Here is a 27151-nt window from a genome sequence, read left to right as displayed (position 1 = left end):
CAATCCTGGGGAGGCGTAAGCTCACACTAAACTGTTTTGGGAGCATCCTGTTATTATACAGAAAGTTGTCTGATTTACGCTGGATTAGGCTGGGCAAAGAAGGACCCAGGGCACACAACTTCATCTGACTGAAAGACAGACACCACGAAGAGAATTCCAGGCTTAACCAAAAGACCAGCTGGATTACAGTAACAGAAAGAATCCAGTATCAATGGTCTTAAACTGACAGGTACCTGCTGAGAGTAAAGATACAAATAATGACCGCTAATGACTATTAAGCCTTTATGTGCGTACAAGAATCACTTGCACCTTGTATGCAACTGCTCTTAGCAACTGCTCCCTTTTTACAGATGAAGAAACTGAGGCTCAGAGAGGCGTGCTTCCTGAGAGTCAAAGAGGCAGTGGTAGAGCCAGGATTTAAATTCAGACTCTGTGGGTCCCAGAAAATTGTTTAGTTTCTGACCCACACTGCCTCATAATGAGATACTCTGGCTCTGGGCAGCCTATGTTTTTGTTTGGGGTTGGTGCAGGACAGAAGATAAGGAAAGGAAGAAAAAAGAAAAAAAATTAAAACTAGCTATACTTTACCTAAAACAAAAAAGATTAGTCACCGTGTTTAAAACAATATTAAAGACATTGTCCTGATGAGAAGAGAGAAAATGGCTTCTCTAGAAGTGTTTCATGAATCTCTCATTATGAAAACACCCTGCTGAGGAGTCTATCAGAATAAAAGAGAAGGTATATGCCCGGGAGATCTTTTGAATGAAATACAGATGACACGAAGAGGAACACATATTTGTTAACAGCCATAGTTACAGCCACACTCAGATGCAATGTGTCTGTAAGTGGGAACCTGGTAAGAGAAGCAACTTCACTGCACACGCTCACGGCACACCCGGTGGGCAGGGCTTCTCTACATACACAGATCATCTGGCGCAGCGCACGTGTGGACAGACAGGCTCCTGTTGTAGACTCTGTGCTTTATATGACTCCTCAACATGCTAAGCAATATCTTGGCGAGAAAAATAACACATTCCTTTCTAACTGCTAAATTATTTCCATAAAACATATGAAAAAACTTTCATACCCAGTAATTTATGAAAGCTTGTCAACTACTTTTATGCCTGAAAAATCTACCATATGGTAAAACAGGGTTTCCTTTACCTTGAGGGTAAAATGGAAGAGAGAGAGAGTCATCGCAACAGCAGTAATAGCTAATATACTGAGGGTCTGGGTGTGTCAGGCACTGCTACGTTCTTTACCCGCATTCTCTCATTCAGTCCTCCACACCTTTGTGAGGGAAACTAAGGCTTAGGAGAGTCAAGTACACACAGCTGGTAAGTTGCATTTTTTTAAAATCACTAATCATATAACAATTTAAAGTTGCAAGGAACTATCTGCATTAATAAATATAAGGATAATTCCTGTTTCTCTTTGCCATTAAACGTGAGACATCTAGTCCCACAACTGGTTTGTCAGCTAGGTTAAAATGTAATGAACTGACTCATAATATTATATGATGCTCATGATGTATACAGAACTCATCCTCAAAGAACTTAAATCTGAAAACACGTGGACATAACTACCACTCTTTATATGAGTTTAGAACGACTGTAACTTTGGAATGCTGGGTTAAAAATAATTAGATATGACTTGGATAGGAAGAGAGAGCCTCTCTATGCACCACTTGAATTAAAAAATTCCTTATACGAAGAAACAGATTCACCTAAGAGTGAACTACAAATACATAGTAAATGTAAATAAAACACACTAAGGTGGGAATATACTAGTTGAAAAAGGAATAAGACAGAGAAAAAGAAGGTATTTAAAAGGTGCCTCAGTGAAGGCTCTAAAGGGTTCGAGGTGTAGAGCATTTTGCAAGGATCTTCAAGTGGGTAGTGGTATGACTAAAACATCACTTGAGAAATATGATTATGGCTCAAGTGTCAGGGCAAAGGTAAATATGCCACTGGATTACAACTGAGGCTATGCAAAGGCAAGCCGTTGTACAAAAGGCACAATATTACTATTGGTAAGTGCAGGCCATCAAGATTCTCAATAACTCAAAATCCTACTGACTGAAATCCCAGGGTCCAGAGAGGGAAGAGACATGAGATAAGCAGATGCACTTTCACACAAACAGAATCAAAACACCCTGGTTTCTCTCAAGGGTCCATTTCTCAAGATAGAAGGGTTGGATTCATGGTATAATTTTAGATCTAAAAATAATACCAAACATGTTTTCACAAGAGAGACTGTTAGTGTCTGATAGTTCTAAGCTTGGAAGTGCTAATGGATATCCTTAGGATGGGACACATTTAGGCAAAAATGAGTCATCTCCGCTGCCTTTGGATCCAGGAAGAAGACTCTCTTTTCAGGGAGTCTGTATAGGAACCGGTGGCACACATTCAAGTGGTAATAAGTCATCCGAATGCTGCTTCTACTCCTGACCTCCACGTTCTACCGCCTCCTGCCTAATGCAGAGAAAAGGGGCGGGGGGCAAGAGAATCACGTGAAAAGGGCCAGCAGCTTCCTGTTTTGGCCATATGGCAGGCAAAACAAACAGAAACGCCAAACTTGCCTGTCAGGCCTACCCTGAACACATCAATCCAGTGAACAGGCTTACCCATCTCTAATATGATGAGCCCCATGAACTCCGTGACTACCTGTAGCCTGATTTAATTAATAGTTTCCACCATTGGCATGAACCTCACCGAAAATAGCAAAACGTGGACTGAAAAAGCAAGTGTATCCCTGTTCTTTAGATAACTTCACTATTTACTGAACTGGTATGCTGCGTACCGTGGTCCGAGATATAAAATACATTGTTCCTCACGCTGCATTTTCTCCAGGGCTTTGTCAATTCCGATTGGAATGTCATGGTCTTCTCCTTCACCAACGATGAACCCCACATCTCTGCAATCAAACATCCTTCCACCACAGCGGCCTTCAAGGTGGACTGAGGGAGAGGAAGACAGGACAGTCAACAGAGCTACTCCTCATGACTGGCTAATTGAGGAAGGTGATAAATGAGTAGTTCCCCTTCCTCATTTCATCTAGAGACATATGTGGTATGTCTTGTCGACGCTTAGTCCACCCAGTCTGGAAATTTAAGGGCAATCATATTTCTTTCTGTTTTAAGTTTAAACTTACAATTACTGATAACTACATTAATAAGATAGCTTAAAGGATAATAAAGTGGAAACATAGGTTTAACTTAAACCTACTATATGACAGAGGTTTCCTCACCTGTAATACAAGATCAAGAAATACTAGATTATTTAACAGGTAATTATCAAAATGACAGAAATTTAATATCAAGCATATAAAGGCTTAAACATTTATAACTGCATCTTGGCTTCAGATGCTTTGGTTGAAAAACAACCAACTGGCTATTTCCCCAGTGATATGCAAGAGCTGACTGAATACAGAAGCTTTTTTTTTTTCTTTAAGAGTTTTAATCTCATTCACAAATATGTTTGAATAAAAATGGAAAACCCAAAGGCAACATCATCAATAACGCACATAGCTGTAATCCCTTAGTGGAGTAATGTAAAATGTGAAGGAATCAATAGCCTACTATAACTTGACAAATCAAAGGACTCAACCACCTCCTCTGAAATGTTAAGAAGTCAGTTTCTCAGGGCCTACTTCCCCACTGCACTCAAACTCAGCTCATTCCCAGGGTAATTTCGTATTTATGTTAATATAAAACAGAAAAAAACATATAGATGTGTATTTTTCTCTTGATTAGTTAGACTTTTTCTTCTGGGATAAACAATTCTCTGAAACTTTCCAACTACATTTAATGTTACAGATATTCATTCCTTTCCATTTAGATCTTTTACTCAATAAGAAAAATGGATGGCTTGTATGACAGCACAGCAGTCAACAAGCAATGTAATAATTTGTCTTTCATAAGAAAATTCTTTATTCCTACTTCTGTAATATAATGGCCTTGATCCAAATGTAACGAATTCTTAAAATGCTTCTTTTCTAAGACTGGTTGGTCTACTTTATTTTTTTTAAGAACTTTTATTGAGATACAACTGACATACAATAAACTGCATATATTTAAAGTGTACAATTTGATATTTTTTTTCTTATTAGTAATATATATATGGCAATCCCAATCTCCCAATTCATCCCACCCAATGGTTGGTCTACTTTAGATCGACAACTTGCTTTAGAGACTAAAAATCACTTGTTCTGTTATACTTGTTCCATGAGACAATTATTCTCCAGATACAAATTCAATTCCAACTTACTCTACTTTGGAACTACTTGATCTCAAAGGTCCTTCGAAGCTCTAAAATTCTATGATTCTATGACCCAGTAATATAACTCTTGACACAGACCAGAAACCAGCTTCAAAGCTAATTCCTGTAGTTAATCATTTGATCAAGTTACCTTTAGCCCAGGCCTAGGAAATGAGAGAAACCCTGAAGAGTAAACAGCAGTGGCACAGACACTAGGGGCCGAAATGTCACATGGACATTTACGCTCTGAATTTCTCCACCCTTTACTAAATCACTAGGATTAATACCATCCCAATTTGTTCCAGTCATAGGATGGAGCTGAAGATGCCTGGGCCAAACTAAAGAAGGCCTGACTCTTGAGTCAGACCCTCTAAACAGGGGCAAGAGCTAGACTGGCTCTCAGGGTGGTGCTGACATATGGAAATTTTGTTCTATGTCCCATACTCATAAATGCAGATGACTATTAACTCACTTTTGGAATGTTCTAGATAAAATATAGCTTAGCTTGCAGCACAGTGAGAGTTCTTTTGAATTGTAAATAGTTTCAAAATAAATTCAACTTTATTTTCAAATACATACACATTAGAAGGGTTTTGCAGGGAATCCTAGGCTTAAGATATTTTTACTAGAGTAAAAGCTGGTATTTCTAAAGAATCTGAGAGTTCTGAAAAGTTTGTGTTCTTAAATATTTTTAAATCTGCCCAAGATATTTAATTTAGACTAATGTGATAACACTTTTTTCATGAAAAAAGATTTGCTGAGCAAAGTGAATTTCAGCTCATGTATTGTAGAATATCTCAAACATTGAGATTTATCATCCTAGTAGCTCACAACTTAGTTGACAGATCTTTTTGTGTGAGGTTTATTGTTAGAAGTGTTTTCCTCCCTGAAGGAGAGTACATTTAGTGGGGGAGGAAACTATCAGTACATTCGTTGTGGTTTTTGGTTGATCAAGTTTGAATGTGTTTTCAAAACAGGAAATCCAGACTCTGCGAAGGATTCCTGCCTGTGTGTCAGTTTCCTAGACTAGTTTTCAGCTTGATGCATGTACCTGATATTAAAATTATATAAATAATTTCAGACGTTCCCTTTACATGGGATAACCATTCACATTAGCAAAAGAAAAGACTGGCTACTAATAAACTAATAAACATGCTGGGAAAGATAAATGAAGCAAGCAAGCAAAAAAAAAAGTTCAAGTCAAATTATAATTAAGGCATAATTAAGAAAGCAAAAAAAAAGTTCACTGCAGCTGGTCTAAGAGAGACAATAAATGGTAGAACCAATGTTTCTGGCCACATAATAGGGAAACATTTGCAATAACTCATAAATACTACCTTATATAGAGACTAATCTGTTTTTTCTATTAAATCTCTTTTAAGTTGAACCTGAACAAGCACCACCTACAGTACCGTAAAAATCTTAAATTGATAAACTGATCTACATGCGTGTGCACACACACAGCAGTCTTTACGTATATATATAAAACCTTTTACTCCTGACATTATCTGGAATGTCAGAGCAAGAGGAGGTATCACAGCCTCAGGGAGTATAGAGTCCATTGGTTCTCTACATCTACAAGTAGCAAACGCTAGGTTAACTGGTTTCTAAAATTGGAATACTGGTGTGACAAGTTGTACAAGACAACTGACAAGAACTCACACCCCACCTTGGAGTTACAGAAATGCCTGCCGATTGCCACAGCAGGGCAGTCGTGGTGACAGATGCAGACGTGCCTGGCTCCTATAGATCCAGGTTTTTGTTGTTTTTTTTTTATTGTCTCAACAATTGCCACCAAAGAAAACCATGGCAGCTCTGGCTATGGAAGACCTGTGGTTGCTTTCGACCTTGTATCACTTACTGCAAATACTCATTTAATAAATATTTAATAATAACCATCATGACTCACTGGGAGCTTGGCCTCTAGGGCTCAGGAGGTCTGTTGCTAATTCCAACCAGCATGATTTACAGGAAGTAAATGATCTATGACGTGCCCAAAGAGAATAAAAGTACATACAGGATGCTTCTACTTAGGATTTTTTGGGGGAGAGAAAGAAATACACAAGTTAAAAAGGGACGTTTTCTCTTGACTTAAATTCTACCTAACTTAAAGGGGGGAGGTCCTCCAAACCCCACGAAGTCAAACCAAACCAAATTACCCGAGCCTTGCTGTGCAATCCGAGTATAACCACATCAAGTGAGCCTGTTCTGCTGCAAAACATCACTTAAACTGGAGCTCTGACTTATTGTTCTCTTACTGCCCTAGAGCAATTTTGTTTTGAAGAGCACAGAACACCCTGTTCTGAATGTGGCTGGCACATGAACTCGATGTGCTGACAGCAATTTGTACTCCGATTAAAACAGGGGGGGAAAGGAAAGAGTGCACTGCAGTAAGGGAAAAAAAACTGGAATGCAAGAACCCCAAAACTGTATAATTTGTATTTTAGGAAGCAAAGCTGAAAAAGAGGCTCCATAACCTAAAAAAAAAGTGCTGTAAACGCTCCAGTCTAAAGACAGTAGCTCTGGTAAGTGTCTGTTTTTCCCTTTTCTAATTATAGTAGTTGGTGTCTGATAGCTTTGCACTCATTCCCGAAACAATTACTGGGTCATGGGGATCTGAATGGGTATGTTGTAATGGCATTACTACTAGACAAGACTGGCCATTTAGCCAGAGAAAACCAGGTTGTGACAGGTTACTCCTACTCGGCAAGGGTTTTCTCTGCTGCCTAATTCATGCCAAGGGAGTTTCTCTCTGCCTGCATCTCCTGCCTAACAGAGCAGAGCATCCAAGAGACAGTGGGATCTTAACGACCCCCTGAAAAGGCAAATCCGAAGATGGATTTCTGCAATCAGGAGAGGCATATTAATCACTGATTAGAAGAGAAACTGTTCCCCTCAGGCATGGTGGTCAAATTTTCCCCAAACTACCTCCTATCTTCCTCCGTACCATTTTGTACTATGATGAACAAATACCACTAGAAGATTGCTCATGGCACTGAGGGGACAGATGCTAACCGAGAGCAGTCATAGAACCTGGCTACTTGAACAGAGTAACATTTATGCTAATAGTTATACGTCTTACTCTAAACAGGAAGCATACACACAGCAAATAAATTCGATACCAACACAAATCCTCACCACTTTCTTTACACCAGACTTTAGTCAGACCTGGATTCCAGTTCCAATTTAACAATTGTGGCTTTGGGCAAGGTCATTTAAATTATCCAAAGCTCAGTTTCTTCATCTATAGAATAGGGGAAATAACGTTAGCTAATTTCTAATTGTTGAGAGTATTATATTAGGTACTGAATGAAAGCTTTTAGCCCAATACCTGGCATGCATTCATTTACATGTCAGGGTGGCTACTATGTGAAAACACTGTTACCTGTGGATACACAGAGATGAACTCAATGAATGCTATTAGCTATGATTATTTTCCTGCAATTAGTTGTAAATTATACCAGATTAAACATGTTTTAGAACTTGGTGTAAGAAACCACTTAATGGCTCCACAGAGAGAGCTGTCAAAGTATGAATAAAAATCAAAGCAGGCAAAGGCAGTATCTTATTTTGTACCTCACAGTGTGTACAACTGTGTGTACAACACACAGTTCAGGGCCAGAAAGCAAATATTTATTTAATGATTAATCTGAAAACAGGGCATTAAGGAAAATGGTAGTAATTTTCACTCATTTATAGGAATTTTCCTTTTTAAATATACTAGTACTCCTATTTTTAATAAATGCCAAGAAGTATTTAAATTCTTTACTGATATGGAGCTTTTTTTTAAAATACTAATCTAAAATAAATGGTCCATTGGCTTAGTTTTTTTAAGAACAAAAAAGATTTTTTTCTACTAAGATTTTACTCTACTCAAAGACTTGAAGATACCTTTTTAAAAAGAGCCATATAAATCCAAAGTGTTTGAAAGACTAAACTATCCATTTTAGACACAAGTACCATACTACATTATTTTGTGAAAATATATAATAAAATAGGTTCAAGAATTTCCTCTCTCTTACTGGACAAAATTTGCCAGGACATTCATAAATACTTCACATGAAAAGCAAAATAAAAAAAACTCTCATAGCTCTATCAGAGTTCAACACGGGCATACATGAAATCTTTCCCCTATTTTCAATTTTTGGACCATTTTGGGTTTTGGTGTTTTATTTATAAAGAACACATAGCTAGATTTTGTTATCATCACTGTGTTAACCTTATGAGAATTTCTGCCTTTAATAGATGACTTTATCTCATTCATATTTCCTACATAATGTTTTCTTGTTATTTTTTCTTTATTACCTTTACTAGATTGGTCAAATTTTCCTTGTTTCTTTACTTCCCCACGCCACACTGGGTTGGTTTGGAAGTTCTACATGCTATTCTCACTAGTACCTACCATTAAATTTTAAATGAATCATTCAATAGTATACACACACAGATTTACCAATGTGAACTAATTAGCATAATCTCTCCTTGAATAAGAAAATCATTTTAGACAATTTGCTTGCCCTCTTCATTTCCCTTCACTTCCCATCTGCACCTCATTTTGTTAAAATGACCCAGACCCTACTTCCATATTGTTAAACAATTATTATTTTTAACATTCTAGTTCTACCATTTCAGGGATCCAACTTCAGCTGCCATGTTACAGAAATTACTTTTATGCTCACTAATGTTTCTTATGCCTTGAGTCTTCACTTCTTGGCTTTATTTTTTGTGATGTTTTAGAATCTCCTGTGGTTATTTTTTTTCAAAAAGAGCACAAGTCTGCATACTCCAAACAGTTATTTTTGTTCTCATACTTAAATGATAATTTAGCTGAGGATAGAATTTTAGGTTCAAAATATTCATAGTTATAGACAATGCTCAAAGCATTGTCTTTTTGTATTTAGTGTGACAAATAAGTCAGATGTCATTCTGATCTGCATTCCTTTGCATATAGCTTGTTTCTCCCTGGAAGAGTTCCAAATTTTGTTTTAAGTTATGGAATGAAGAAATTTCACCAGATATATACACAATAGAATATTGCTCAGCCATAAAAAACAGAATGAAATCTTGCCACTTGTGACAACATGGATGGACCTAGAGGGTATTTATGGTAAGTGAAATAAGTCAGATAAATCTCTATGATTTCACTTACATGTGAAATCTAAATAACAAAACAAATGAACAAATAAAACGGAAACAGAGTCACAGATACAGGAACAAACAGGGGGATGAGAAAGGGGTAAGGGGATGAGTGAAATAGGTGAGGGAGATAAAGAGGTACAAACTTTGTTAGAAAATAAACGTCAAGGGATGTAACCTACAGCATAGGGAATGTAGTCAGTAATACTGTAAAACCTTTGTATGGTGACAGATGGGAACTAGACTTACCATGGTGATCATTTTGTTAATGTATAAAAATACTAAATCATTATGTTGTATACCTGAAACTAATATAATATTTTCAGTCTATTATACTTCAGTTGTAGGAAGGGAGGAAGGAAAGGAAAGGAAGAGAAGGAAAGGAAGGGAAGGAAGAAGAAATTTCACCAGGATCTATCTAGGTGAAAAAGCATTCCTTATTCCTGTGTGCCACTATCAACTGGCCCTTTCAATCTTAAGGTTCTTCTCTATTTCTCTAGGAAATTTTCTTCCGTTACACATTTGGTTAGATACATGTTGTCTATCTTTGATTTATTATCCCAGACTTCTAATTTTTCGTTCACTTTTCATCTCTTTGGGGTTTTTTTTTGTTTTTGCTCTATGTTCTGAGATATTCTTCACTACCTTTTGTATCACGAATTCAGGATTCTGGGACTGTCCATTTTGCTTTTCAACCCTTCCTCAGAGTTCCAATTTTAATAATCATATTCTTAATCTCCAGATACTTTCTTCTCTTTCCTTTTCAGAGAAGCTGATTTTTTGACTCATGAATTTAATATCCTGTTAAATATCTCTGAAGACAACAGTTAGTATTTTGAAGATTGTCTTCTATTTCTCCTTAGTCCACCTCAGTGCTTCTGTTTCATGGTATTTGCTGATGATTCCGTATTGTTTGGTCATATTATAAAAGAAGGATTCAGAAAGATCAAGTGATTTTAGTTACCTGACACAGTTTTTCTAAGCTGCTGAATATATTTCCATGGTAGGCCTCCTCCCAGGAGGGGTGGGCTGATCATGGAGCTCTCTGGGTGAAGACCCCAAAGATACTTATCGAGCATTTACTAGTGCTGAGCATGATGTGTGCAGGAAAGCTGGGGGCACCTTTTCCCACTGGTGATGTAAGAGAAAGCTTTACTTCAGGAGCAGAACACCTCAGCTTATTTACTGTTGTGTAGAGCTGCTCTTTCATTTTTTCCCCTTCAAATCTGTTTTAAAAGTTCAAAGATACGTTATGTTCTCATTCTGTAGTCCAAGTCCTGACACGCGGAGTCTTCTGAGGCAGATCCCTATTTTATTTTAGAAATCTGGCCTTACTGGCTTTGGCCTGGGAGCAGAAGTCACAGCCAGGTCCTAGAGTAGTAATTCTCAATTCTTGGCTGCAAACTAGAATCACCTGGGGAGGTTTTCTTTCTTTTTTTTTTTTTTTAATACTTGTGCCTGGAGTTTCATCCTTTGAGATTTGTTATTCTTATTTAACTGGTCTGGGCTGAGACCTGGGCATTAGAATTTTAAAAGCTCCCCAAGTAATTCTAAATTCAGCCAAAGTTGAGAACCACTAGAGGCTTACTGGCCCAGCTGTTCCATATTGTTTTATAACAACCCTGATGATTGCCCCATAGCCTGCTTTGGCTCCCTTGCACCAGCTGACTGAGCTTGGAGTTCTGCCCAAGCTTGTTGAGAACAGTATGTACCTCTGCAGAGGTCTTCTCTACACCTGTTGTGGGTTGGGTTTCCTGAGTCTAGTTTCCGTCAGTCCAATTTTAGCTATTTTACATATTCCAGAAATTCTTCATAATTTCTGATCCACTTCTTATAGTCTTCCTATTTTCTACCACTAGTACGGATTTCTTCCTCTTTTTTGAAATCATTCTCCACCCCTCCCCTCATCTCTCATTTCAGTGGGATTTGCAGTGGGAAAGGAGGTGAGAGGGAAGAGTACTCCAATAACTCGAATCCCTGCAGATCACTCTTTTGAAATTTTCACATTTTAAAATACTGCCGATTGTCTGCATTCTTTGCATTCAGGTATGCTTGAAAGCACTGTGAGGCAAGAGTCACACACAGCTAGCATTTTGATTGTCTACTCTAAGCACGGAAGTTAAATCAGAAGACCTGAGAGATGGGAGTTGAGGGAAGAGAAGCTGGTAGCTATTTAGAGCCTTATGTCAGATTGGCTTTTCTAAGAAAGCAAAGCTTAAAAGTAATGTAGCCACTACTGGCAATGAAACTAAAGTATGATGACTAAAGTATCAGTCATCATGATAATGTCAATTAAAGTACCTTAGAACACAGTGACTTTTTTTTAATGGAAAAAGGACAATGTTGAATAAAAATTACAAGGTGGTTATCTGAACTGATAAAGTGCACTGGAACAGAATCTAAAAATTGACTTGCAAGCATTAAGATTCTGACAGAGGGAGTAAAAATCACAATTTCTTTGAGAAAGAATAAATTCTGTCAAACTAATGTAAATTCTCTCTTCCACAAAGAAATTATTAAAAGGAAGCAAAAGATCACAATTCAATAAAAAGATTGTTGATTCAGTCCATAACTTTGTTGTTTTTTGTTCTTGGTTAAAAACAAACCAACAAAACTCCTAGAGAGGGAATTCCTAGGTGGTGCAGTGGTTAAGAGTCCACCTGCCAATGCAGGGGACATGGGTTCGATCCCTGCTCCAGGAAGATCCCACATGCCTCGGAGCAACTACACCCGTGCACCACAACTACTGAGCCTACGCTATAGAGCCAGTGAGCCACAACTATTGAGGCTGTGTGCCTAGAGCCTGTGCTCTGCAACAAGAGAAGCCACCAAAATGAGGAGCCCGTGCACCACAGTGAAGAGTAGCCCCCACTCTTCACAACTAGAGAAAGCCCATGTGCAGCAACGAAGACCCAATGCAGCCAACAAATAAATAAACAGATTTATAAAATAAACCCTGGAGAAAATGATTTTGGTACGATTACTATGAAGATATATAATTATTTTGAATTATTACTGCAGACAAACTGATCATGGGTTCTAGGTCAACCCTGGTAGAGGCAAAAGAATTTGCTGATGGACTGGCTGTAGAATATAAGAGAAAGTGAAGTCACAGGTTTATTTCCTTAAATCTATTTAAAGGAAGCAAAATAAATGATATAAACATAATACAGAAGGTAGAAACAAGAAATTAAGTGTCTACCATGTATTAGGCAACTTTCTTCACTTAACTGTCACAATAATCTGTGGGGGTAAAATGTTATTCCCATTTTACAGATGAGAAAGCTGGATGTTCAACGTGAATAAGTAACTTGTCTAAAGTCGTAAAAATATCAAGTAGTGATTCCAAGATTCAAAATTTACGCCTATCACTTCTAAAGCCTGGGTGCTCCCTCCCCCAGCTATTCACTGTACCTTTACAGAGAAATGACAGAAACCTGGTCACTCTTGTGTACCTATAATGACACATTATAATGGATAATCACTATCTATAGTTCTTCTTTCACTGTCAAACTGGCTTTAGTTCTAGGATTTCTACTTGGTTTTGAATCTAATAGTATATGGGTGATGCTACAAAAAAACGCAAACCAGTAAAGACTGAGAAGACTTCAAAAGGAACAAGGTGATCTTGGCTTCAGACAGGGACCACTTTTGAGTCAACCTTCTATTCTGCTCCCCCCCAGAGCTAACTGGTTTCAAAGAGGGAAAGCAGGACACCTTAACCTTGATAAGTGACAATACAACAAATTTTTATAAAATTGATTTGTTCCAGAAAACCAAAAAGGGCTTGTGGGAGAAAAAGTAAGAATAAACCATTTACTCTAAAATTCCCTAGGAAAGTATAATCTAACAAGATGAGAGACAAAAAATTAGCCATTGCCCTTTCTTAATATATTTAGAAACAGAAAAAATAAAATTATATAAAGGATTATTCAAATACATTAAAAATTCTATTCATAGTATGTTATCTTTCATGCAAAAGGGGATATAAGAAAAAAAACATGAAAAAAAACCCATGTATCTGCTCATTTCTGCAAAAAAAATACAAGAATAAACCAGGAACTAATGAGACTGGTTACCTATAGGCATTAGGGAGGAACAGAGTGAAAATAATGAGGAAATGGGAACAGGTTAGTAGGCATTGGGGGGCAATAACACTTCTGAGTATATCTTTTTATATCATCTAGAATCATGGTAATGTTTCATACACCCAAAAACCAAAGAGTGTGGGAGGGAACCGCAATGGAAGGTAAACGTAACAAATGAACATAACTGTATTACAAATACAAATACATAATACAACTGTATTATGAGTAACATAACCATACTGAAAGGAATGAGGATGAAAGAACTAACCTAAGTTGGAAAACAGCATTTTCTATAGGCTAATGACAAAAAGAATTACACTCAGATATTTCCTACTTAGGAAATTTGGTTGTTTTTTAAAAAAATTATTTATTTATTTAGGCTGTGCCAGGTCTTAGTTGCAACATGTGGGATCTTTTAGTTGTGGCATGCATGTGGGATCCAGTTCTCCGACCAGGGATTGAACCCAGGCCCCCGCATTGGGAGCGTGGAGTCTTACCCACTGGACCACCAGGGAAGTCCCAGGAAATTTGTTTTTCACAGCAGTACGGGTTAGCAATTCTGAAATGACTTTCTGTATATACTATGATTGAGCAAATAAATAAATATACTGTGGATAATAAGAGCCAGGTTTCTCACTGTTGGTGAAAACAGTTTCAAAGAAGCAAAGAGAGAAGATTAAAACAAATGTGTGGTGGGCTGAAACTGAAAGTGTCAGTATGTACCCATAATTTTTAATATATACACACAGACTAATGTAGAAGTACACATAGGTGTGTATATATGCATGTTGAGATACATGTGTTTTCTAGCTCTGTTAAGAGGTTCTAGAAGCAATAACATCCCATACCATGAGAATACCTAGCACCCAGATCTTCATTTCTAAATATCATTCTTCAGAAAAAGGAATCAGCCATTTCTCCAAGGAGCTGCTTGGAGAAATGGCTGATTCCAGACCTGGGGCAGGGAAGTTACCAAATGAGCCCTGAGCATCTAGTGGTGTCAAAAGCTAGAAAGTGCTCAAGAAACAATGTTGAAAGGACAAAAGAGCCAAGCTGAAGGAGTTTCCAATGACCAAATCTGGGACAATCTAAGCAACAAAATAAGTAACAATAGTAATGAATAATAACCCTACAGAATAAAGTGATATCCATAGGTCAATACTGATATCAATAAACAACTGAATAAATAAACAGGGGAGAAGAGGCAGCTCTTCCTTACATTAGAATTCTAATTAAATGTAGAAGAGTGGAAATAGAAAACTCACCATTAGGTAAATACCACAGTAATAATTGTTGCATACAAAAACCATTCATGGATGCTAAAAATCAGTGTGTGAAGGTGTGATGTAAAAGAGGTTATTTGCATAGTTTCCACGTATTTCCTTCCCAATGAGATACTCAGTAATTACAGAGAGAAAAATAGTAACTTTATAGTGGAGAAACATGACAGACTCCACCTTAACCAAGTGACCCAAGTCAGCATCACCAGTGACGAGACGTCAACGTCACGTACTTTCTGATGATAATGGACTAAAGGGCAAAGCATCACTCACGTGGTGTTTTGCGAATATGCGTAGCCTGAGTCTAATCAGAGGAAAACATCAGACGAACCCAAGCTGAGGAATGCTCTACAGTAAGTGGCCAGTTATCTTCAAAAGTGTTAAAGTCATGAAAAAACACAGAAAGACTGATGAATTGTCATAGACTGGAGGAGATAAGGAGACACGACAACTAAATGACAGTGTCGGATCCTGAATTTGATGGTAGACCGGAAAAAGGACATCAGCATGGCAACTGGTGAAATTCAAGTAAGATCTGTAGAATAGTTAATAGCATTGAATCAATGTTAATTTCCTGATTTTGATAAAAGTACTGTGGTTAGGTAAGATGTCACCATCAGGGGAAGCTGGGTGAAGCATATAAGGAAACTCTCTGTACTAGTTTTGCAACTTTTCCGTAAGTCAAAAATTATTTCAAAACAAAAAGTTAAAAAAATGACTCCCCTTGAAAATACTACTAGATGCAAGGTTTGATTTAATTTAGCCTGCTCCAAAGTGAACTCTACAGTGGTAGTTTGTGGTATTGCCTATGACTGGGAAAAGTTTGTCCTTTTAATTTAGTTGACAAAATACCTTCAGTTTTAAAATATATAAATTGTTGAATCTGGGGAGTCACTCTATCATAGGGGAAAAAACCTCTACTTCTGTATATGTTTGAAAATTTTCATAATAAAAATTTAAAATACATCTTATAGACAAGATTTTTAAATGCCTGTTAATATACTGAGACTTTCCTATCATTCCTATAACTTTCATAAACATTTAGAATTCTAGGATGGAATTTTTTGGGCTAGTAGGACCTTAGAAATTAAGACGTATACCCCTGTGTCACTGTACAGGAAAGACGCTAATGCCAGAGAGGCAATGTCTAGTTAGAGCGGGCCAAAGCCTGAACCCTACCTCCCGGTTCCTGGTCCAGGTATTTCTCCAACATTATACATCTGAGCTCTTTCTTCATTTATTCTAAAGCTTATCAAGAGTGATAACTATCTAAACATTTTAACTACAATAGAACAGTAATACTATTTATAACTGTTTCCAATTTAAAAGAAACAAAACTAAATTTGAACTGATTTGCCAGACTCATGGAAATGAAACACAGGTTCAAAGTAGAATGTAAAATAATGTGATTTAACATGCAACACTATAGATGAGAAAACTGACCATTCTAGTTTTAAAAATGAACTCTTTAGGCCTTTTATGTTGATAATATCAATAGTTCATGTTGCCATCCTTGTTTAGTGATTTGATTCTTTTTAACAGAAGTAGTTCTTTTCTTTCCTTCCTTCCTTCCTTAATTCCTTTCTTTCTAAAATTTTTTTTCATTTGTTTTCGCCACAAGGTTTGCAGGATCTTAGTTCCCCAACCAGGGACTGAACCCTGGTCATGGCAGTAAAAGTGCCAAGTCCTAATCAATAGACCGCCAGGGAATTTCCTTGATTTTTTTAATGGAAGGATTTCTTTATGTTTTCTCACAACTGTCTTTTTTGAAGTATTTCAGCTCAGTTAATGGCATCTTGCAAACATTTATCCAAGCAGAAAGCATTTACTGAACAATAGATGTGTGTAAGGCTCTGTAGCTGACGCTGGAAACAAAAGGATGAAGAAAGATTCTGGTCCTCCAGCACTCACTGTATACTGGGGAAATGGGCAGATGCTGATTAGAGTATAAAGTGACAAGTAGTGTACACAGTGGTACACACAATGTGTGTACACCTCCCTCTGGGATGGAGGAAGGGTGCTCAGTTAATCCAGTCCTCAGTCCTGTCCTTATACCCAACTTAGCAAATGAAAAAACTGGAATAGCTTCAGGTAACTAAATAAATGACAAAGCAGAACTTGAACCCAGGTCTCCTGACACAGAACAGAATAAACTATTTTCCAATTCTGATCTAACTAAAATGATGAACTGTTTTTTCATCTTGATGACAGCCAGTGAGATGGGTTTGACAGCCCTGAAGGGCATTACAATCTACTGCTCTATTTAGTAACTCTGTAACCTTGGGTAATTTACATAACTTCTCTGAACTCACTTTTCTCACCTAGGGATAATTAAACATACCTCAAAAGGTTATTAGAAATAAATGAATAAATATATAAGGCAACTAATATAGCTGTTGACACACCAAGGAGTCCACAGACTAAGAGTTCTTTGATGGATAGGCTTCCCTTTTCCTCATTTTTTTGAGTTTGAAGAGGCTGGTACAGTTCTTGGCACATACAGCTTGAATGAATATTTACTAAATGAAGTCACTATTAAATAAATGTTGGATTTAAAAAACTATTCTAGAGATATATACTCAACATATTTATTTTAATAAACAGATTTTTAAAAAGAAATCTCCATTTCATCCACATAATTGGAACCCAGCTTTTAAGGAAGTTTCCTCTCGCAGCAGTACTTACTTTCTACTGTTGCTCCTTCGTTTGGGTTTGAATACCCTTCTCCTTTCCGTTTGATTCTTCGGATAATACCTCCATCTTCAAATAAATCCTCTCCTTTGAAATCAAGAAGCTCAATCTAGAAAGGAAAACGGGATCTGACTGAGAATGGACCAAACAAAGCCAATTTAGCACATTTTAAGGCAAGGGCAACCATTCTCCTTTCATTTTACAAAATAAAAACTCTGTTTTGTATTTATCTGTGGCTTCTTAATTATTAGAAAAGTATGGAAAAAAGAACACTGCACTTTTCAATACCTGGAAAGAACCTTCATGTAATGATAATGTCTAGGACTATATCCTGCGGGGCTTCAGTGCAAAGACAGACAGGAAATACTCGGAAAACTGCCTTGTAGGCAAAAAGCCAGAGTGACACAGTGCTGGCCCAGAACTATTTTGTCTGACTCCAGAGGCCACCACTTTTTCACCCCAGATTCATGGAATCCCGTTCTTAAAATATAAGACTAAATCTTATGAATCAGGCCTACAACCAACTAAAGGTGTATTTTACCTAGTTACAATGTTTCAGGCATTTCTCCTCTTAATTTTTTAATTAGGTGTGGCCAAATATGTGTTATTCAACACAGGATGAATAACATTTTATCACTATCTACTGCTTCTAATGAGGACGTGAGATCTGTGGTATTTATAAACCTCTGTAATATGAAAACAGCTTTACAACTTGGTTTAGGTATATTTCAACATCTATCTCCCACATTTCCATCCTTGCCTTCTGGTCAGGTTTGAGTATGTCATAACTCACACCACTGACCAGAACCTTTATTTCTAAGCCTGGTGTCTTTTGTTTATTTGGATATGACCATTTTGTGCCAGAGACACATTTCTAAGAAAGCACTGGCACACACCCCTTGGGTTTGTGGGAAACAATTCAAGAAGCCAAGCTCCAAAATAAATAAGTTGGATCTGATTCTCAATAGCAAGCTTAGCTCCACTGCCTGTTGCTTTGGAGCCAGCACTATAGTAGAGCAGATGCTAACAAGGCAACATCACACACATACTTGCCTCAAAAAAGAGAGTTGCATTCGAGGGAATTTTGGGGAGACTGCCAGCTGAGCCATATGCATATTCTGGTTTGCACAGTAAATGACAGATCTCTCCTTTCTTCATGGTAGCCACCCCAATGTCCCATGCCTTGATAACTTGGCCTAGGAGAAAGGAAAAAGTGGTTGAAAGCTATAGGCCATATTTTAAAAGACTCAACTGGCACGAAACAAAAGTTCAAACAAATCTCCAATTCCTTATGCTACATACTACTCAGCTAGGAACTAGTGGCTACAAAAGAACTCAGAAAAAGCTATACACTAAGAAATAAATTGTGATTTTTTTTTTTGAGGGCTATCAAAGAACATTCTCTGCTAAGAAGGATGAAAGTAGTATCAATTTCTAAACTGCTCAAAGACTAAATCTTTGAAAAGTGGCAGAAACATAATCTTTGAAATGTGGCTGGGCTGCAGTTGTTGCTTAATTTATAATTTCAACCATAAGAATAAGTGCGTGTTTTCTAGGCAGTGATGGAACAAAAATAGTATAGAAAATGGAATTTGTCCTAAGAAAACTTGTAATTTAGTTGGTTAGACAAAAACAACAAACAAGAAACCGGAAAAGTATAAATTGCATAAAAAAGGCCCATGAAACAGATTTCTTTTCAAAATTTAGAGTAGGAAAAAAAGTAGTTTTGTTTTTCTAAAAAAACCAGAATGATATGTGTCCTCTTTTGCCAAATTACAAGAACTACAGAACTCAGAATTTTTTTTTGCCTACTTCCAGGAAACGAAGTTTACCGCTCAATTGCAGAACTATATTAACCTATGTAACTGTAACTGTATCCTACAATAAGCAGTCCCAAATCCCTTGGGAAACAACAGAAAATGTACAGAATTTCAAGGGATAATATACAAATTTGAGGTGCTATATCAAAGACTTAAGTATTCAAAGTGAGATCAGGTAAGCAGGGAGCTCCAGAGCAGGCCAATTTTGAAGAGAGCTGTTATCTTGAACTGAGAACTGATGGTAGGATTAGAGTGAGGATGATTAGAATAAGGGGAACCCCATACTAAGGTATGTAAGTAGACATGACAAAGCATTTGTGACTCATAACTTCAGCTTAGTCTTAAGCATTACAACTTTTCAAAATATCAGATACACTTAATTTAGTTAAAAGTGTATATAAGGTATACATGCCTATTATTAAAACACACATAAGAGAGAAAGATATGTGAAAGGTAAAAGGTCATCCGTTCCCTCCTTAAAAGAAGCCACTGTTATGTTTCTTTCGTATCCTTCATGTGGTCACTTTTAAAAAAATTTAAAACAAATGACAGCATACTATACTTTCAGTTCTGAACTGTTTTTATTACAGATATACATTGTATATACATATATTTTAATTATATATAAATATATAATGTTATAAATAAATATATAATTATAATTTATTTATAAACAATAAACATGTATGTGTGTATACATATGCCTTTATCTACCAGCAGATAGGTAATGCGTGTTAGGGGTTAGACGTGCAGCCTGCTTTAACTTCAGACTGCCTAGATTAGAATACCAGGTCTGCCCCGTATTGGTTGCGTGGCCTTGTGCAAGTTTCCTCATCTGCAAAATGTAAATAATAGTGCCTGCTGTACAGTTATTATAAGACTTATTAGATAAAATGTGTCAAGTGCCTGGCATATAGCATGTGTTTAATAAAGGACAGCCATCATCATCACCATCATAAATACACACTGATCTACTTCATTCTTAGTGGCTTCCTAACATTCTGGTCAATCTACTACTGAGAAACATATCACCAACAGTACTCTAATAAGGATTTTTGTCCCTTATGTTTGCCTATTTGGTGCAAGTATATTTGGAAGGTAAATTCCTAGAAGTGCAAAGGTGATGTGCACTTTCAATTTGATAGATATTGCCCAACTGCCCTTCCAAAAGGGCTGCATCAATTTATATGCCCACACGTGGTTCCAATGTGAAAAGTCTAGAATCATCATCAGAAGTGTAAAGTCTGCTGTTGACAGGATGCTTTACTGTCACCGATGCTCTTCAAAGACTGCAGTGGTTTTAGTGTGGGTCATTTAGAGCAATTTTTTTTTTTTTAACTCTCAACTTCGAAATTTTAAGACAAATACCTTACACCCTCTTTCAGGAAGTCTTTATGTTATGGGGGTACTACTCTACATTTGTTCATTTAGCCAGTTACTGAGGAGCTAAGGTCTGTCCAGGTACTAAAAATACAAAGGTGGCTATTCTCTTCTTCCTTCCAAGAAATATGCAATGCAGTATGACTAGTGGAGCAGCAAGATACCTACCCTGATTTTTTTAAGCATGGTGACCACTAACATAAGAGTACAAACAGGGGCTTTTGCCTTGGGGTGGGGGTTGAAGCAGTCAGCAAAAGTGTAATTCACAGATGATACCTATGCTAGGCCTTCGAAGTTGGAAAACATCAGCCTGGCTATTGAATCCACAGGATCCTCAAACTAAATAAATCATGCCTATGCCTTTGGCTTTTCTTCTCATTCAGGAACACTAAAGCTTCTCTGAAACACCGAGCTTCAGACACTGAATGAAACACAATGAGCAAAGAGCCAGACTGATGTGAACACAGGTGTTCCTAAAATTGCCAATCTTGGGCCTCTTTTCTTAAAAAGCACTTCCCTCTGACTTAAAAAAAAATACATACTCATTATAGAACACTTGGAAAGTATATAAAAGCATAGAGAATACAATAAAAAAATCTCTGAAATTTCAGCATCTTGGGTAAACTATCAATTTCTTGGTTCATTTTCTTCCAATTGTGTATGTATACTTGGTTTACATATTAAATTTTTATATATACATTCTTAATATTCTGGTCATAGTTTATTTGGTTTTGTAGCCTACTCCTAACATTTCACATTAGATGAACATTTTTCCTGTTAAAAGATACTATCTGAAAACATGACTTTTATTAACTATATGCTATTTCATCTTTTAAATATGATATAATTTCATTACTCCCACTAATAAACATTTAAATATTTAAACTGTTTTTCTCTCTCTCTCTTTTTTTTTTTAACTATTATTAAGCTGCAATGAACAACTCTAAACCCAAATCTTCACAAGATTTTTTTTTGTAAAATAAAAGCCTCTTACCTGACACATTATGACTGTGGTGGAAGGTTAATTTAAAATGTTGCTTTAAGTGAGGAATTATAAAAAAGAACATATACAACCTCAAGCTTTTTTTTTTAACTTAAAACCTATCAAAGTATATTAATTCACTAATCCTGTGATAGAAGTCCAAGTGTGACAAGTGGTAAGAGTTCTATATCATCTTTCCTATATAAATCACAAGGTATATCATTTGCAGTTTACAATGTGGATTTCTTTAAAGTGGAATAAGAACTAGAAGACACTTGTAAAAAGCAATCAGTATGCAGAATCCTCCTGGTAAAAATGTGTTCTGAATGGCCTACTTATTTCATCTAGCATTTATGCACCTCTAACTCCACAGCCATTTTTAAAAAAAAGATATTTATTTATTTATTTGGCTGCACCAGGTCTTAGTTGTGTCACGTGGGATCTTTTAGTTGCAGCATGTGAACTCTTACTTGCGGCATGTGGGATCCAGTTCCCGGGCCAGGGATCGAACCCAGCCCCCACACGCTGGGAGTGCGGAGTCTTAGCCACCGGACCATCAGAGAAGTCCCTCAACAGCCATTTAAAAAAGGCTTTTAGCAATTCACTTCAATACATCTTTCCAAAGATGTTCAACTTAGTTTTCACAGAAATAAGTCCCCTTTCTTATTACACTAATTTCAGAGTTTTATATACTATCTGATAAAATTATATAATTACAAAAAGGACAAAGGATATAAACAAGTTTAGACTGATTCTCAGTAAGAGTCTGAGGAAGAAAAAAAGCAGGCCTTAACACCTGGAAACTGCCCAACACTTACAGCTAGGCCTTGGTGATTCTGAAGCTGGCCTGGGGCACACATCTAGGACATGCTATTCTCCTGCTGGACATAACAATCTCACAAAACATCAACATCAGACAAGGTCACTCTGAGACCATGAAAAAGTGAGACAAAACAAGAACACTTAAAAATTTTGTCTGAGCATGGACAAAAAACAGGGTCCCTGTGCAACCTACAAAATACCAAACATCCCCCTCTCCTGGTGACATGAGTGACTGCCGCCTCTCTACAGGTACAACAGTTTTAGTCTCACTCCAGTCAGCCCTCCTCCTAGATGAGATTTACTAAGATAACCAAAGAATCACCTGCATCCCAACAACATCCAATCCAGAGCAAATCCCTTCTTCCTTAAACTCTTCCCCAAATCACCTAATACAAGTCCAAATCCTAAAAGAGGACCTTCTGAACATTCTTACTGAGAACCCCCAGTTTCCCATGGTGTACAGTCTCCCTCCCTACGAGTAACAAACCCAACTCATTCACTGTAGTTATGTTCCAAGTGGTCTGTGGCTGGAGGGCATTGACAAGGCTCGCTCAACTGACTGAGGCAAAGTGCAGGGCCACTCCGAAGAACAGGAAACTAGTGGTATCACTCAGTATATTTACAAGCAGAATGGAGAGCAGCAGTTAGTCAAGTGTTGGTTAGGCAAGCTTCTACCATATTTCCTTAGATTCAATTCCTAGAAGCAGAATACTGGGTCAAAGCATAAACATTTTTAAAATTCTTGATCTTTCAGATCTTTTTAGGGTCTTAACTGTAGGTATAATACACCAAAAATATATAAATGCAATTTATTCTTCCACTTGTTCTGGACTTCAATTTTACTAGCTCAAACACAATTTACTTTATCAATTTTGGTAGTCCTATTCCATCAGTAATAAAATCTGAAATAAGAATATATATTTACACAAATATATAATGCATCTTTAAGTGTAAATGCTTTTTACATATAGCCAATTGTAGGGAATTGCAAATTTTAAAAGCCCAGTATAAAAGCAATGCACTGTATTTTTTTCTTCTTTCTGCAGGGTATTATATAATTTTTTTCTAATTACAAAAATCAAAATCAAATTGTATAGGTTCAATGTAGGTCCATAAATTCTAACAAGTGTACCATCCTGGAGGGGGATGCTGATAAGAAGGGGAGGCTATGCACATGGTGGGGCAGGAGGTACATGGGACATCTCTGTGTCTTCCACTCAATTTTGCTGGGAATCTAAAACTGCTCTAAAAAAGTCTATTAAAAAATATATATACTACCAACTGTAAAATAGTCAGTGGGAAGTTGTTGTATAACAAAGGGAGTCCAACTCGAGGATGGAAGATGCCTTAGAGGACTGGGGCAGGGAGGGTGGGGGGGACTCGAGGGGGGGGAGTCAAGGAAGGGAGGGAATATGCGGATATGTGTATAAAAACAGATGATTGAACCTGGTGTACCCCCCCAAAAAAATAAATAAATAAATAAATAAATAAAAAAAGAGAGAGGAACAGAGGTATCCATAAAAAAAAAAAATCATACAACACATTTACAAATATAATAATTTAATCACGAATACTTTCACTTATAACACTACAGTAATCATTTTAGAACATTTTAACTTTTTCATTATTGATTAAATTTTTTCTAATTGTGGTAAAATATACAAAATTATCGTTTCAACCATTAAGTGTACAGTTAAGTATATTCATACTGTTGTGCAATCAATGTCCAGAACTTTTCATCTTGCAACACTAAAACTCTACTCATTAAACAGCTCATTTCCTCCTGCCCCAAGCCCCTGACAAGAATTTTATTCTACTTTGTTTTTTATGAATCTGATTACTCTAGATTTCTCTAGATATAAGTAGAATCATGTGGTATTTGTCTATTTATGACTGGCCTATTTCACTGAGTGTAATGTTCTCGAGGTTCATCAGTTTTGTCCCATGTGAATAATACTCCATTGTATGAATATACCACTGTATGTACATAAGACATTTCTGTTTATCCATCTGTCTGCAGACAAACATTTGCGTGGCTTCCACCTTTCGGCTGTAATGAATAATGCTACAAACATGGGTGTACATATATCTCTTTAGGACCCTGCTTTCAGTTATTTTAGTATAAACCGAGAAGTGGAATTGCTGGATCATAGGTTAACTCTATTTTTAATTGTTTGAGGAACTACCAAAGTGTTCTCCACAGTGGCTACACTATTTTATATTCCCACCTACAGTGCGCAGGGGTTTCAATTTCTCCACAACCTTGCTGACACTTGTAATGTTCTGTTTTGTTTGTTTGTTCTCTTAATAGTACCTGATGAGTGTGAGGTGATATCTCATTGTGGTTTTTCTTAATTTTTCCTTTTTTTGGCTGTCACATGGCATGCCATGTGACACATGACACAGGGATCTTAGTTCCCTGACCAGGGATCAAACCCATGCCCTCTGCATTGGGAGTGCGGAGTCTTAACCACTGGACCACCAGAGAAGTCCCTCTTATTGTGGTTTTGATTTGTATTTCCCTAAAGATTTATTGATGTAGAGCATCTTTTCATATGCTTGTAGTCCATCTGTATATCTTCTTTGGGAAAATGTCTAAGTCCATTGTCCGTTTTGCAATCAGGTTATTTGAGGGTTTTTTGGTTGTTGGATTAAAGGAGTTCTTTATATATTCTGGATATTAACTCCTTGTCAGAGACATGATTCGCAAATATTTCCTCCCATTTTTTAGGCTCCATTATTGTATTCTTTGATGCACAGAAGTTTTTAATTTTGACGTAGTCCAATTGATGTACTTTTTCCTTTTGTTGCCTTGCTTTTGGCATCATATCCAAGAAATCACTGACAAATCTAATGTCAAGGAGCTTTCCCTCCAAGTTTTCTTCTAAGAAAATACAGCTTTAGGTCTTATAAATCTTTGATCTATTTTGAGGTAATTTTTGTCTATGATGTAAAGTAAGGGTCTAATTTCATTCTTTGGCATGCGAATATCTAGTTTCCCAGCATCATTTATTGAAAAGAATGTCCTTTCCTCAATAAATAGTCTTGGCATCCCTTTTTTTAAAATTAATTTTTATTAGTTATCTATTTTATACGTATTAGTGTATATGTGTAAACCCCAATCTCCCAATTCAACCTACCCCACCCCACCCCTGTTTTCCCCCCTTGGTGTTCATACGTTTGTTCTCTACATCTGTGGTCTCTATTTCTGGGTCTTGGCATCCGTGGTAGAATTACTGACTATTTAACTTTTTAAATGTATGTTTGCATTTGAAATCATTGGTAATATTTTACAGTCTTCTTTTTATACTGGATAAAGTAAAGTTTTTCCTGTATATTTTTTCCTCTTATAAATTTTTATTTAGTCTTATTTTTAAATGTCTTATAAAAGGGCTCTGATCATCATCCCTAGTCCCTACCAAAAGTATCTGATTATGAGTTCAACAAACTAATTTATATGTTAAGATTCTTTTAAAGTGTTCTTAAGTCTTATTTACATTCTACTTTTGCCATTTCTCTATTTTACTACTAGGAAAAGTGATCACTGGATGATCTCTCCCCACCCTCACAGCTTATAATTTCAAAACTGGGGGTAGAAAATAATCTGTCTTGGGATAGCCCTAATGATCAACTCTGCCAGGCTAAACTGCTAGATACCTGAAGGCAGGAGTCATGTCTTATTTTTTATTTCCCAAAGAACTTAACACCACAATATTATACTCGATAAAGGAACATGGTCCATACTGCAATAATTAATTTAAATGGAAGGACTTCCTAGATGGCACGGTGGTTAAGAATCCATCTGCCAATGCAGGGGACACAGGTTTGAGCCCTGCTCTGGTAAGATCCCACATGCCATGGAGCAACTAAGCCCATGTGCCACAACTACTGAGCTCATGTGCCGCAACTACGGAAGCCCACGAGCCTAGAGCCCACGACAAGAGAAGCCACTACAATGTGAAGCCTGTGCACCACAATGAAGAGTAGCCCCCACTTGCCGCAACTAGAGAAAGCTAAAAGCCTGTGCACAGCAACAAAATCCCAACGCAGCCCATAAACAAATGAAATAAATTAATTTTTAAAAATTGAAATAAATAAATAAATAAATGGAGTTAAAAATGTGTTAGTTTCCCCCTGTCTGCTCTCACCCCTGCCTAAATCAGCTTCTCCTTAATATCCACTCAGCAATGAAACTGGAAGCATTCTTCCTCTATTGGAAAGTACTAGGTAAAGCCAAAGAAAGTACTTTCTGAAAGTTTGCTGTCTTTCTGGCTCACATTTTTGGGGAGGGATAGAAAAATTAACTATTTTGGCCTAACAGCATTCCTTCCAAGGTTGTTAAAAAAAAAAAAGTAAACAGATGTTAAGAATATATTTAAGGGGGAGCAAGATTATCAATAGAAATTTTAAGGGAACACATGGCTAACCCACAAACAACCTACAAGAAGTTGGCTGCACAGTTACCCATGACTAGTAAGTGTATTTTACTAGTTGTAAAACGTTGTCAAGGCCTAAAATATGTGAAAAAAATACACTTCAAATAAAAACTTTAAAAATGGGTATTAGGCCCACGATACCAAGCATGTAACACCAGTAATTTTGCCTTTGATAAACCTCATTAACTATATCATTCCTGCAAGGAAAATATCTTGTTTACAGCCGGCCCTCAGTAAATTCTGCTGGACCAGGACCTACT

General features: G+C 36.9%; 1 protein-coding gene across 4 annotated transcripts in view; it reads right to left on the bottom strand.

The window, feature by feature from the left end:
- Nucleotides 1-27151, bottom strand: part of LOC130843167 (peptidyl-prolyl cis-trans isomerase FKBP5) — a 108798-nt gene that overhangs the window by 14559 nt on the left and 67088 nt on the right. For all 4 annotated transcript variants that reach the window (XM_057719744.1, XM_057719745.1, XM_057719743.1 and 1 more), the window contains 3 exons: nt 18505-18647; nt 17446-17560; nt 2803-2959 (listed from right to left, as the gene is read on the bottom strand). In XM_057719744.1, the coding sequence (XP_057575727.1) occupies nt 2803-2959; nt 17446-17560; nt 18505-18647 (415 nt within the window). The remainder of the gene's footprint in view (nt 1-2802; nt 2960-17445; nt 17561-18504; nt 18648-27151) is intronic.

The sequence above is a fragment of the Hippopotamus amphibius genome, unplaced genomic scaffold, assembly GCF_030028045.1.
Source record: "Hippopotamus amphibius kiboko isolate mHipAmp2 unplaced genomic scaffold, mHipAmp2.hap2 scaffold_187, whole genome shotgun sequence".
Classification (NCBI taxonomy): Eukaryota; Metazoa; Chordata; class Mammalia; order Artiodactyla; family Hippopotamidae; genus Hippopotamus; species Hippopotamus amphibius.
The sequence above is the reverse complement of the archived record's forward strand: the minus strand, read 5'-3'. Positions and strand labels throughout refer to the sequence as shown.